This window comes from Rhipicephalus microplus, chromosome 8 (genome assembly GCF_043290135.1).
Source record: "Rhipicephalus microplus isolate Deutch F79 chromosome 8, USDA_Rmic, whole genome shotgun sequence".
NCBI classification, from domain to species: Eukaryota; Metazoa; Arthropoda; class Arachnida; order Ixodida; family Ixodidae; genus Rhipicephalus; species Rhipicephalus microplus.
In genome coordinates, this window is record NC_134707.1 from 50664729 (window position 1) to 50679815 (window position 15087).

Below are 15087 nucleotides of genomic sequence, written 5' to 3' on the forward strand. Positions count from 1 at the left end.
CACCCCCGAGCAGCAGTGACATCACGTGGCGTACAGCTGAGGCTGGATATGGCCTGGTGCTTTTTTTTTGGAACGTAATGTACAGAGTATGCCCTCATACTCAATCAGTTATAAATTTGTACAACACACAAGAAAGTACCATAAAAAAGTAACACCCCAGTAACTATCGCAATCAAGGCACTGCAATGTTTTTCATCAAATGGAACTATCGCAATCAAGGCACTGCAATGTTTTTCATCAAATACTTTATTAAATATGAATACAGTATCTGCTGAATTGTGTAGAAATAATTATTTAAGATGGAAAATCACCCGATGAGCTTTGTAGCAACGAGAGGTGCATCGAAAAACACCCTGTCAAGACTTAGCACCTTTAATTTTGTGAACATTCACTTTCAATATGAACAGTTTCACACGTACGCCACTGGTTCCTACACGTCACAAGTCGTGCCGATTTCGCAACGGCTACTATATACATACCCACACACGTATGGTGCAAGAATAATTTAGGTGTGTGAACGCCGCGAAGCGAGCGCTTGGCGGGGAGGGACAGACTATGTTCACATACACAGCATGCCGATAGATGGCTCGCAGGACTGAGTGCCATTAGAGTGCCTCCATGCGCGCGCCCCCGCTCGGTTGCGGCACGGTGCTCGGTTGCTGACGCGAGGCTCACGCTTTCGATCTAGGCCGCGGCGGTCTCATTTTGAATAACGTAAAACACCAGAGGACACCGATGTACTGTGTCAGTGCAGGCAAAAAAAAACTGATTGTCAAAATTGCTGCAGTCCTGCAATCAGGCGTCATTTTAGAACGTAAAAGTCTCAGATAATAATTAACACTAACAAAGAAAGCATATAAACGACACCACCGATATAGATTTAGAATCGCCTCTGTGGTAACCGGCGTAGGAATTTGTTTTCAACATAAAGAGTCAGCGTCTGCCTCTAGCGCATAAATCCTGCGCAAGCCGTCAGCTTACATGAAATATGCGCTCCCTGCATGCATTCAGGCAAAATTAACTCTAAAAGATGTGCAAGCTTCAATAAGAAGAAAAGCTCGCTAGCTTGCACATGTTTCCGGGCGTATCAGGGCACCACACGAGCGTTGTGTAGCGGGCTTTGCATACGGTCGAGTTGTGGTGGGGAGGCGCAATGGCGGCGGTCGTAGCAGACGACGCGGCGGTCCTCACTCTCAGCGGAGCGCGCGGGCATCAAGGCACCCTAAGTCCCAGGGCGAGCTGCTGGCGAATTCCGCAAAGCACATGAGGCACGTGGACGACGGTTTCCAAATATGAGAAAACCGGGTTATCGCGCGATAACAACCACGCGACACCCATAAAGTGACACCGCAAAAGAGCGGGTGATAAGGGAGGAGGTTGACAGTGCGGCGAGGGTGTTGTGGCGATTATAAATGAGCGCCGCTACTTTTCTACGTACGGGGCTCTCCTAAACCGAGAGGAAGAATGGGAGCCCGGGTAAAGATGGTAGCGCCATCTCTCGGGCTCCTTGCGAAGCAGAACGCTATCGGGCACCGGATAGTCCCGGCGTTCGCTCACCTGAAGTATTGTTGCACCGTGTACGCACGTGTCGTCTTGATTGATTGATTGATTTGTGGGGTTTAACGTCCCAAAACCACCATATGATTATGAGAGACGCCGTAGTGGAGGGCTCCGGAAATTTCGACCACCTGGGGTTCTTTAACGTGCGCCCAAATCTGAGCACACGGGCCTACAACATTTCCGCCTCCACCGGAAATGCAGCCGCCGCAGCCGGGAATCGAACCCGCGACCTGCGGGTCAGCAGCCGAGTACCTTAGCCACTAGACCACCGCGGCGGGGCCACGTGTCGTCTTGTTGGAAGCAGAAGTTAATGTGGCAGAAGAAATTTTAAAAAGAAAAAAAAAGAGACAGATAACGAAGAACGTTCGGATAGAGCAATGACATCATCGGGTCATGTGATCATGCTTGACTTCACCTATGAGCATTCGACTGCAGCTGCCTGCTGTCTCGCAGATGAAGCGGGAAAGGGGGAAGAGCGGCGCCGAGGCGCAGGGGACAAGCTCGTATGCTTTTTGTCGTGCGTTTCTGTGACGAGACCGTGAAGTGTGGTCACAGTGAGCGTTTACCTTGTGTTCCAATTGTGCCAGCAAGGAGGAATGCCTGCGTGACTCTAGCACGACGAGAAATTCGGGTACGGAAGCAGGAAGGACGTAAGGTGAGGCTTAATTTTCCCACGTTCCCTGCAATGTAAAGGCGCAACCAAGAATAGAAGGAAACGCAAAACTAGCACTAAGTATATCGCTTAGCGGAAAGCGCACGTCAAGTGTTTTTAAGGCGTTAAATACTTGCAAGGTACACATCCATTTTGAATCGCAACGTAGACCAGCCCAACCTTTTTTTTAATGAGGTTGTGAGGCGCGTCTTACGCCTTTTGTGTCAGATATTGCACCCTAGACCTCGCATAAGATGCGTGCCAATGGCCTGGTCGTACAGACTCGGTATGTCCGTTTTGCAGGAGATGCTTACGACCGTCACGTCGACAGATTCAGGCCGAAAATTCACTCACATAGCGTCGAAGAACGCGGCTTGGCGTAAGACACTGCCCTTGTATGACGAAGCAACACTTTCGCATCAAGACCTATGAATACCATAGCCGTAGCTAAAAAAAATTAGCTGTGGGTTTTTATTGCGCCATGAACCACCATCGCTATACAAGTGCACTTCAAGCGCGTAGTAGGACGTTGAATGTATGAAGCAGACACCATAGCGATGCGTACATTTCTGGGCCTTCAGGAACAAAATTATGTTACGATGTACGAGCTTGCTGATTTAGCGCAACTAAACATCCCCCCAACTCCTCGTCGCACCTTATAATTTGAGGTGAAAGCCCGCTATGTATGCAGCTGCGATAAACGAAACGCAAGAGATCGCTACGGCGTACGTTTCGGACGGCTTGGTACACACGTCATACTTTCCTTTTTTCTTATCACACGCAAAGTTGAGGCAGCTAAAACGTTCGGTGACTTAACTAGGCCGACTTGCCGCCTAAAATCACATAGCCGAAAAGTCGTGGGTAGAGCCATTAAAAGCTTCGCACACCTACAAGCTAAATACTTGCGAAATATTGGGTGATAATGTGGTTACAGGAGGACAATTGGGGCTGATAGCTTACGCGAAAATTACATCCCTGTTGTATTTTCCAACTCAATATCTTTAACATGTTGGTCGAGTAATCCTGGAACGTTTGCAATGATCAAAGCTGATGGTACATACTTTTTTTTGGTCTGCGCACAAGGCGTACAAATTTTTGGACATGTGATGGAAATCACAGAACATACTGAGTGAACAGCACCAGCGTATACCGCAGTCATTTTGCGGATGATTGTGCGTAAAATGGCTCGTCCTTGCTTCATTAATCACAGCGCTTCCATTAAGGCCGCGGTGAGATAACCGGACGCTATCGACGGACACTCAGTTCTTTGTCCGGTCTTTTCGTTACACGCAGTCGCGTCGCGTACCACATAATCTTTAGCAAGACTTTGGTTTAGAGCTGTTCTCGGCCTCTAGCGGTCCTGTTGTGCGACGTAATCGAGCGTAATCAAGATATCGCAAGCACTCCTCCGCGAAGCAGGAACAGGGAACAGCCGGTTAGGAAGAGGGCAGCGATCCAAGGCGCCGAAATCGTCCTCGTGGCCCCGTTGCAGTCGAACTTGCAGTGCGTATGGTAGACGTCTCCGAGGAGGTCTTTTGCCGTCTGCGTCAGTGTCTGTACCAGGACGGACACCTCTTCTTTACAGCCGGCCTCGGCACTCGCCCTGTGCAGGCATCGCTCCAGCTGGTCCATGGAACTGCGTTCATAAGAGTCAATTTGAGCGTGTTCAGAGTTTCCCTTCGGTTTATTGGGCGATAGGTGAGTGAAGCGGCATGTACTATGTAGAGTGGCGATTAGAGTTTCGGAGACCACGGGAGCACGTGGCCAACAACACCGCGGCGCCTTCTCGCGGCCACTAGAAAAGCTCGAGAGGACGCAGTGTGCAAGCGCATGCCAGCCTGCGCTTTCACTCCCTTCAGCATGTGCGCACACCGGAATGGCCGGAAAATCACAAGGCGTCACTATTGCAGGTGCCATGGAAGTACCGAGCGATGATATCGCGTCAAAAATATCTAACTTGTAGGGGCATGCGGCGCTTAGTGTGCGCTGCTTTTCCGACTTGGTTCCAGACGCTCCGCTGCGGCGAAAACACGCACATTGCGTAATTTTTTTTTTCATCCACGCATGTGGTAAGATTACCGAGCAGTCCTGTATCTTTGGCGAAACACGTGTGCTTTCGCCGCCGTGAAACGTCTGGAATGAAGACAAAGTAGCGGTGCGCAGCAAACACAGCCTATAGAAGCTAGATATTTTGTCACGATATGTACTGCCTGAGATAAATTGTTAAGCCTGATGAAATGGCACAGCCACTTCACTCATTACCATTGTCGGGTTAATAAACATCTCGCAGATGCAGAACTCATTGTCTCCCACTTTTCTAAAATAAGGGCTTGTTTTTTCCATTCTTTCATGGGGCATTTTCAATTACGGTTCAAGCTGTTGCGCAGTGGAGGAGTAATTTCCTCACGTAACGACGGTCTCGTTGCTATTAATTTAGCAGCCTTGCATAACACTGAAGATGTCCCACGGCTGCTTAACTAATTACTTTTTGCCTAAATCTTTTAGCTGTTCTTTTTTTTATTCTTAATGGCTTTTTAATAACAGATAAGTAAAATGTCAAGTAACTGCGTGGCTAATTATCTCTCGTTTATCTCCCATCACGATTGTATTTTGCCGTTCTTTAGAGCAGCCTTTCTAAGATCGGATAAGCAAGCAACATGCACATTTGGGGGTTAGCATGTATGCCGTAAATACCTACGCTTCGTGTCTGATATTTCTCGACAACTCGTAAGCTTCCACGAGTAGCACTTCATTTCTGACAAAGAAAAACCCAGCGTCTGATTCAGGCAAAGCGTGGTAGCAAACAAATCACAACTGAAACTTTTCCAATATGAACCCCGTGTGAGCTTCCACCACAGTGACGTCACGGGAATTCTTCTGTCAGAACCACAAAATGTGGCAAGAAAATAGGAAACCTATGAGGGTATAAAATACGCTGATTATGTATGAAGAAGCTGCTTGGGGCCATTCAGTGGAAGAAACAGTGATATTGCACAAATGTGGGGACAGGGTAACAGACCAGCACGCCCGGTGTAGATCTTCCGGATTGGAGCTGTTGAACGACCCTTGCGCCAGCTGACTCTTGAAACTGCTACCGCATGTCTTGGTGCCCTGGATTGCCTCCTCTGTTTTGCAGCTGGACCGTGCAAGAGCTGCAAAGAGAAAGTGTGAAAACAAAGGCTCAGAGACATTCTCTCTAGTAGACACAGTAAGTGTACTTTTCAATGCTTCATAGCCAAAGCCAGTGCTGAGTGAAGCTATACAGAAAGGAGCGAAGAACGTTACTATAAGAGGTACAGAAAACGTGAAGAAAAGCTCATCAGGCTGCCATATAAAGCAAACGTCGCTGTTTCGTAAAACACTCAAAGCGCCTGTAAGGGGCACCTGTGCACGTACCACCATTGTTTGCAAGAAACTACAAAAGGAAGTCAGGAATAAAATAGTCACCAGGTAGCAGTACAAACTTTCGGGCGTCCGTAACGTGTAGTGGTAGTATGAAATGCATCTAAGACACCAGAGTTTACACGGCTATCAGTGAATAGCAACGCTATTACGCTGTCCGGGGCCTTTGCCATTGAAGAGAGTGCAAACAGTGTGACTTACTCTAGCTGTGTGAGGTGAGTAAATCTGTGAAATAGTTGTACAGTTTCGATCGCTGAAGGTGGGCAGCACACGTGTTGCAAGGCTGTTGTTTTAAAACAATGGATTACCTAAACGAAGCCCTAAGTGGTAAAAGTAAAATTAGCCTTCTAACTAAGAAGTAACAACGTGTGATTTTATGCCAGTTGATACTGCATACTTGATCATCGTTGAAGTGCGAAACGTTTCGATTGAAGAACACTTTGCGCCTAAACGACGATGAAGTATTAGCCTAGAAGGCGTGGGCATCATGTCTGCCCGAACGCCTTTTTAGCACAACAAGCACCTCCCCACAATCCGCTAGGACAAACTTGTCTGGAAAAATACAAGTCATTTTCCTGCGCAGAATACATGGTCTTCTGGAAAAGTGAGCGCACAAGTGTACATACGTACTCCAAATGACATGCGTCTTCACGACACAATATAGTCAACAAAAGCGCATTTGTGCTTTCATAATGCAAGCCTGTTCGAATATAATAAATCGATGTTGTAGTGGTGCAGGTGCACCAATGAGTATGGACCTGTGAAAGAGAATGAAAACACCCGCATTCTGATAGCGCGAAAGCCTGTGCCAGCCTTGCACTGTGTTACCATGCGGTCCTCTTTTGTCATGACCTCGTTACCACTTTGTTACATAAATAAACCTCCTCAGATTAGGTGGAGGTTGCAGAGGTCCCCCAAACTGACCTGGACCTCCGTTTTGGGAAGTTGCCCGAGCGACCACCGGACAACATGACCGACACAGTCTCTGCCCAGCTATAGCAGGCCCCACCAGCAGCCCCGTCCACTTGTCTCGGCGCTACCCATCACGCTGTGTAGGTTATAGAAAGTTATATGGGCTAAAATGTATGCTACGTTATAAGGATGTACGGGAATACGACTTCTTCTAAAACCACTTTCAGGACACTTTTATACGCTATAGTGCGTGTTGGTAAAGTCTTGCCAGCACTAATAACGTCTCCCGCTTCAACTCAATGCTGACAGAATGGTGCCTTTCTATCACACTTGCAACTAATTTGTCGCCAGAAGCACTGTTAAGATGAATGAACAATTCAACGTGCATCTCATCAATCGCGTAATTAGCGTAGTGTGATGAAAGCTCATTTTTCGAATTTTCTCGATCACACTCAGCTGGATGTGTACTTCCGTCAGTGCTCTCACTTTGCGCGTGCGCCTTAAATGTCTATGCGTACGCGCGCATGTGTGTGCGTGCGTGCATGTTATGGCATAGTTCCACGTGTGCGGTCCATGAACGTGAGTCACCACTCGCAGCCCCGTGACCCGCGAGGCCGGATCACGTCGGCTCCGTCCCTACCAAGCGGAGAAAGATTGCGATTGTTTCCCACAACAATGACGCCCGGTGTCGACACAGCGCGGCGCTGTTGCGAAAACAGACGTCCGACTGTAGTTCACTCCCCGACGGAGAATCGAAAGAGCGGTGAGAGTGGGTTGCAGCTGTAATCAGTGAGGCGAGAGAAACTGTCGGTTAGCGCTAACGGAGGAAGCGAGTGCTGGCATCGATTTCTGCTTAGCGTCACTCCTATAGTCTCTGTGTTTATGATGTTCTAGTTGTGACCAAGCAGCGAATCAATCGGCGGTATCGAATCTAGACGTAGCGTGTTGGACATTGTTATTTTGATGGGTGTTTCATATGGGAGCTAAAGTGAATGTACGATACTCAGAACGGCTGCGAAGAGGCCAGAAATGCGAGCGTGATTGGAAAGTGCAGAATGGGAGTTTGAACCGCAATTGTAATGGGGCCATGATGTCTACGGCTTTCGCGATGACGCCATCTCATCTATTATTGTGTTTCATAAGTATTAAAGTGCTTAGTTGGGACCATCATTGCAAAGGCTATGTTCTATGTCGTCCGGCGGCGAATCCATTGTATACCTACTTTTATTTCATACACCTAATGATGACTGCACTGCACTAAAATAGCCCCGCCGCGGTGGTCTAGCGGCTAAGGTACTCGGCTGCTGACCCGCAGGTCGCGGGTTCGAATCCCGGCTGCGGCGGCTGCATTTCCGATGGAGGCGGAAATGTTGTAGGCCCGTGTGCTCAGATTTGGGTGCACGTTAAAGAACCACAGGTGGTCGAAATTTCCGGAGCCTTCCACTACGGCGTCTCTCATAATCATATGCTGGTTTTGGGACGTTAAACCCCACATATCAATCAATCAATCGACTGCACTAATATATACAATATTTCCTATGCGTCATCACGTTGATTGTATGGGGGCTTCGAATGGTCCTGCCTATTAAGGAGTTTTACCATGTACTCTCAATATTTCGTCCAATGTTAGGAGATGCACTAATATGAACTTGCTTAATGAATGGTAATTATAACGAAATGTTGCGTTGTAACTATAACGAAGTGCTGCATGCGTGTCGATAGATGGACGGATGGATGGACGGACGGATGGATGGATGGACGGATGGATGGATGAATGGATGGACGGACACTCAAAAATGCTTCCCATTCATGATATTTTCAGACGCTTCATGCGTCCATACCACGGTATTATTATAAGGCATGCCGTAATGGATGGCTCCGGAACTTTTGATCATCCGCTGTTCTTCAACGCGTACTGATACGATCCTCCAGCATTTCGCTTCCATTTAAATGTGACCGCCTCGGCCGAGATTATACACGCCATTTACGGGTCAGCAAATGACCACTGTAACGGCTGTACCACCGCGGTGGACGAAGAAACCGTACAAAAGACAGTTTTGTAACGGGTATATGCTTCCATTATCTGGTGCACCGCGCATAATGGGTTCGAATACGCTTTTAGCGTCAATGTTGTTTAATCTTGACGCCAGGCTGTGCAGAGTGAACAATTGGTTGTCCTCATTACCGCCCTATTCTCTTGCGCGTTGCTCAGCTGGTGTGTTCTTTCTTCGTGCTGTTGGACATGGATGTTAAAAGACTGAGTGTTATTTAAGAAATTACTGAGACCATGGTAATTCGGATGTTCTTAACTAGGAACGTGCTATTTAAGACAATGCTTATTAAGATCAATCTATGTAATGACTTAGTAACATAGGACCAATCAACTATAAACTTGCTAACTGATATCAAGCTGTGTAAGAATTAGCTACTCATTCTCTTCGCTTAGCCGCTGTGACACTTCGCCAAGCAATATAGTTTTGTCCTGCTGTTGCCTAGGAACTGCAACGCCAAGAACCTCATAGTAATGAGAATTTCAAGATAATGTTGCCATGAGCAAATACAGAGGATGTTATTTGTGCTCATTGTAATATAAATTTAAATAAAGGAAAAAACATATGACAGAATTTTGACAGTAGAACTTGGCATAAATTTTGTTAATACTCAATTATATTCTGTCTGACAAAAAGAAATCCACGCATTTCCTCAAAGTGAATAAGGACGAGTTGGCGAAGCCCGGTTTAATTTCCATATAGTCTACGTTGAAAACGCCAACTACTATAGGGGATGGACAGATATGAAAGGACCGACACACGGATAGATGGACGGGTGGCTCAGGCGGTCGTTTCACAGCTGTGGGGCAGGTGTTGTGATACGTAGACGCGGGTACATCACCGGACAAGGCTCGCCTTTAAGGAGCTTCGCTCCGAAAACAGCGAGCCCTTAAACTTTCACTTCAAGCTTAACCTAGTAACGGTGTAGTCCAGGTAGTAGAAGCCGACAAATGCTAGCTGATCAGCTACAAACCCCACTCTTAGCCCGGCCTTGCACTGCGAGCGCAAGGTGTACAAAATTTTTTTTTTTAATATCGCCTGTACGAACGACGAAGGTCGTGGTTTCGGCGGATGCCACTGCACGAAAGAAACGCAGTCGCTGTTATACAGACCGTAGCGAGCAGAGCTCCGTGAGGGCGAGGGTTGAGGACGCAGTGGAAAGTGGTTACGGATCGCTCGTCATACGCGCCGCATTATCAAGCGACGCGGTCACGTGTGCCGCGTAACCGCCGCTGCACAAGCGAGCGCTTCCGTTTCCACATTTCGCGTGCCCACGGCAAGGCCGCATTACGTAAACGGGACCGTCCGCCATTGTACCCAGCCTTAATACCCGCTTGCATGCTGTCGACAATGAGGGTATGGTGCGATTTGGTCCTGTAACCGCATGGACCAGTTGGTGGTAGTATATAAGCGCCACCACACCGGCATAATAATGCCACTGTAGTACTGGGAAAGCAGAGACATCACTCATTACCCTCGTGACTTGGTGCGCGTGTGGTTCCGACACAGTCTGTTTGCGGGCAAGATGGGCAGGGAATGCGTGAAGCGTAACAAGGCTCACCCAGGAACGACAAGCGCTTAGGTTCTCAAGAGACGTTCCTTTTGAGATACGTTATACGGCAAAACAGACTGCCGAGTGCGTAGATACAAGACCGATCGGAGTATTTGATCCAGGCAGTCACGCAGTCTATGCGTAGTTGTATGAAAGGGGCCTTGCCCCCTTTTTTATTTATTGGTTGATTTTTGTTTGCGTTTGATAGGAGTATTGGTTAATGAAGCTGTGTGTATGAATGAACAATTACATAAAACGAAAGAAAAGATGACTGCGACTTAAGGACAATGTATCGAGAGCTAGCAAGCATCGATAACATAAGAATTACGCGGCGTGCTCACTTGTAGATGGACTTCGCTAGAGCAGGACGTGTCCAGTGCGACAGAGCACAACGTCACGCAAAATGTGATGTACAGCGACGGATCTCTTGTGTTGCGACTCAGCGCAGCCGTAAGACGCCCGGGAGCGTCCTATAACTGATGTAGTAATGACATCCGGTGTGTGATTTGAGCATAAGCTATAGATTCACACGATAGGACGGATTGCTAATTCAGCCTGCGAACATGCGTGACGTGGACTGAACGTCGCCGATTTAATCCGCAAAGCAGACACATTCGGTCATGGATAGACACTCGCACTCACTAGGAAATTGAGGCATGATAATGTCTGTCATTGAGTGGAATTTGAAAGTAGCCAGACCTCAATTTGAAAGCGGCCACAGTAGCCAGGTCATTAAATTTTATCGCCAAATTTGTAGTCAATTTTAACAGAAGTGACAATATGAGTATAGTCATTATGGTTGAATAGTAATTACCATTTTGAATAAGGAATACCATAAACATGCAATTAAAAGCACAGTTTTTTTTTTCCTTTTGCTTAGATTTCAAGCCAAACATCAGTTGTAAATAATACAACACTATTTAATAAATTCGTTGGGCCACGCATACAGTTTACGTGAAATAAGCTTGCCAGTTCTTACCAGATGCATAGTTTTTTTGAAACATTCTAGCGAAGAAGTTTGTAAGAATATCGAACGTTTCAGTAGTTTTTCTTTGGAGCCGCAAATTGAATTTGGTTAGCAGAGTGTATACCTAACACCATTCTAGCATTGGCTGTGCAAAACTGTTTTGAGATGAACAGTCTTGCATCATTTCGTCGCGAACCTGTGTTATCGTCAAGTTCACGAGATAACACACACTGTGCTTCTGAATTATGAACTCTCGCGTAGCGTCGTCACAGATGTCAGCCAGCGTAAGCAACGTGCTGGTTCCACGCTTGCGAACACCCATTTAACTACGCCACTTCGTATTTGCAAGCGCTCCGTGCGTTGCACAGGGCTGCTTTGTAGGCGGCAGCCCGCTGGAAGTGGAAGGTCGCTTGCCCCACAGCTGTTGATACCACAAAATAGCTCAGAAATCGAGCGTTATATCTGAAAATAATATGAACAGGAAAATACCTATACTTATTGAGCCAAAACAGAAGTTCAAAGTAGCCATATAACAGCCGTGGCGTCAACCTGGAAATTTGTGTCGTCAGACGGCGTTGTGTCCGTCCAGGTGGATCAGTGGCATGGGTGCTCAGCTGCTGACCAGAAGGTAGCGGGTTCGATCCCGGCCGTGGCGGTTGCATTTCGATCGAAGTGAAATGCAAGAGGCCCGTGTACTGTCCGACATCAGTGCACGTTAAAGAACACCAGATTGTCGAAATTTCCAGAGCCTTCCACTACGGCGTCTCTCATAATCATATCTTGGTTTAGGGACATAAAACCCGCATAATAATAATAATAATAATAATAATAATAATAATAATAATAATAATAATAATAATAATAATAATAATAATAATAATAATAATAATAATAATGCCCTGCCACGGTGGTCTAGTGGCTAAGGTACTCGGCTGCTGACCCGCAGGTCGCGGGATCAAATCCCGGCTGTGACGGCTGCATTTCCGATGGAGGCGGAAATGTTGTAGGCCCGTGTACTCAGATTTGGGTGCACGTTAAAGAACCCCAGATGGTCGAAATTTCTGGAGCCCTCCACTATGGCGTCTCTCATAATCATGTGGTGGTTTTGGGACGTTAAACCCCACATATCAATCAATTCTCGAAAGACTAGCAAGGGCAGAAGAATCGAAAGGAGTGCAAGAGGAGGAAGGCACTTTGCTGTAACATTTTACTTTTTATTTTTTTTTATGTTGCGCAGCTCCACTTGTGGGTAGAAGCCAATTTCTCTTAGGAGACAAAAAAAAACGAAACAACAAAGGCTAGAAAGGCTCAAGTCTCCCTGGTCTGTATACCTTCCGCATATAAAGGACTCAAGAGTCCTCTTTGAAACATTTATATCTATTAGTTGGAGTGCATTAAACTTCTGAATAAACTTCATGTTGGGAAAGAGAAAGCCTCAAGCGAACAAGCAATTATTATCCGGGTGGCCAAACTGATGTCACGGCCGTAATGTCCGAGCTTGTTTGTCTTGCCTTTCTCCGCGGACGAAAACCACACTGCCCACTACAGACTCTCTACATTTACTGCCTGCGGCGGCTGCATTTCCGATGGAGGCGGAAATGTTGTAGGCCCGTGTGCTCAGATTTGGGTGCACGTTAAAGAACCCCAGGTGGTCTAAACTTCCGGAGCCCTCCACTACAGCGTCTCTCATAATCATATAGTGGTTTTGGGACGTTAAACCCCACATATCAATCAATCAATTACATTTACTGCCTCCCGAGGATCGTAAGATTGCCAGTGAAGTATGGAAAGTTTAAGATGATCGAAGCTATGACTACCCATAAATAAAATGTGTATTCTATCATGTACCAGGTCAGCTTTTGAGTTCAGGTTTTGAATGAAGTCGTGTCTGATAAAAGTTCATGTGCGCTGTTAAAGGTGAGGTTTGGTACGAGTCGAGGCGTGCTAATGCTCACGCTGCACGCATTTACGAGCTCGGCGCATACTCTCCCACGTTTCCCGCGCCGGCGTGTGCCACGGAAGCGGCTGCCAGGAAAGGAAGCGGAACCGAACGATCTGGTCACGTGAAGTCGTTCCGGCCACGCTCTCGCTGGCCCCTGCAGGAAGCGCCGGCCTGCACACGTGCGGCGATGGCGTGCTTCCGCTGACCGCTGCGCATCGCAGCGCTATGGGAGCGCACGGTCTGGGGATCACACATTGCCTGCCGGCTTGACGGACTTGTCCTGGTATCTGGTGCGAGACGTCTCCGTGCAAAAGGAGTACCGGTCCTCGGACTTGCACGATGCGCTCACCGTTCGTGCGTGCCTTCTCGGCCCGGCGGAGTGTGATTTCGCGTGAACTCTGTGGACATGTACAGTCGGTGATTTTGATTTGATTGATATGTGGGGTTTAACGTCCCAAAACCACCATATGATTATGAGAGATGCCGTAGTGGAGGACTCCGGAAATTTCGACCACCTGGGGTTCTTTAACGTGCACCCAAATCTGAACACACGGGCCTACAACATTTCCGCCTCCATCGGAAATGCAGCCGCCGCAGCCGTGATTCGAACCGGCGACCTGCGGGTCAGCAGCCGAGTACCTTAGCCACTAGACCACCACGGCGGGGCGACAGTCGGTGATGACGTGTTAACCAGTAAAAATTATGTAGGAGTTAGTGGGTTTAAAAGTCCAGAACCCACAATATGTTTATGCGGGACGTCCTGAAGGAATGCTCCGGAAATTCGGAGCACCTGGAGTTTTCTAACGTGGACCTAAATCTGAGTATACGCGGGCCTCAACAATTTCCGTCTGCATCGAAAATGCGGCTGGGAGTCAATTCCGCGACCTCCACATCAGCGTTCGAGCATCATGACTACAGGACCACCGTAGTGTGCGCAGACTTTTTTAGTCCCTTAACAATCTGATAAATTAGGAATAAGAAGCGCGTTTTTCTCTCCTGACGTACCCTCTCTTTTCGGCACAACTGTCGACTCCAGCAGTCTGGTCCCCTGAATTTGCGAGAGAATGAACTATCTATTGGACGATGTATGACTGATATCAGTGTTTTAATTACCTGATTTGTTTATTTACTTTAGTATCCTAGGACCACAAAGGCATTGCAGAGGTAGTGGGCTACATTTTCAATACAACATACCTAAAGAAAAGCAAACGCTTTAGAGTTATATAGATACATTGAAGGAAACCAACCAAAAATGGTGCACAGTAAAACAACAGAACCATTGATTGAGGAATGCAAAGCATAACACGGTTCAACACAGGAAGAAAAAAAACGCGCACAAGTAACACCCAATCGCAACCACGTGTCTATGTAAACCAAACAATGCATCGTGGCAGACAGGAATCAATTGTCCCGCACTCTTGTTTTTCAGTCGAAAACCCGTTCTGGGTTTTCCGGCTTTGCCATATATCGAAATCGACCGATGCCACTTCTTTTGTCATCTTCGGCTGCACTAGCGGAGGAACTATTGAAACGTTCCCTACCCCATTCTAATAATCCTGTATGTTTCCTTAAGGAATGCTTGTTTTCCGTAAAAAAATCGTTCGGAAACATACCGAATTACTCTAATAGCATACGGAACGTTTTAATAGCTAGCTAGCTAAAAAGGGCCACATTATGACAGGCTTCACCTTGAGGGCTCACATTATCTGTTTGTTTTATGAAGCAATAAGTGGTGAGGAGGAGGTAGCGCCTGTAGGATAGATAATGAAGCCGAAAAAAAAAACTTTCTCGTCTTTGAACACTGAGGGGTTTAAAGCCGTTGAAAGTGATGTCTGCGTCCACGCTGACGTCACATCGAGCTTTCCAGTTTTCAGGAGAGATAATTGCGCATTCTCTACGCAAGCGTTTATTTTTTCGGTCCTCTTATTTTCTGCATTGTCTGCCTTGTCTTTCGCTCTTGGCGTGTATACAACACTTTTCCGCTGTCCCTCCTTCAGATAATCATTTCCGTGCGTGATATTGTCTACGTATACAAGAAACCTGATTTTT

General features: G+C 47.0%; 1 protein-coding gene across 2 annotated transcripts in view; it reads right to left on the bottom strand.

Moving 5' to 3' along the window:
* Window positions 1-228: 228 nt before the first annotated feature.
* The window catches only part of LOC119164458 (uncharacterized), an 80967-nt gene continuing 66108 nt past the window's right edge, over window positions 229-15087 (bottom strand). For both annotated transcript variants that reach the window (XM_075871782.1, XM_037416649.2), the window contains exons 2-3: window positions 5232-5364; window positions 229-3848 (exon numbers count right to left, since the gene is read on the bottom strand). In XM_075871782.1, coding sequence (XP_075727897.1) covers window positions 3599-3848; window positions 5232-5364 — 383 coding nt within the window. In that variant the 3' untranslated portion in view covers window positions 229-3598. The remainder of the gene's footprint in view (window positions 3849-5231; window positions 5365-15087) is intronic.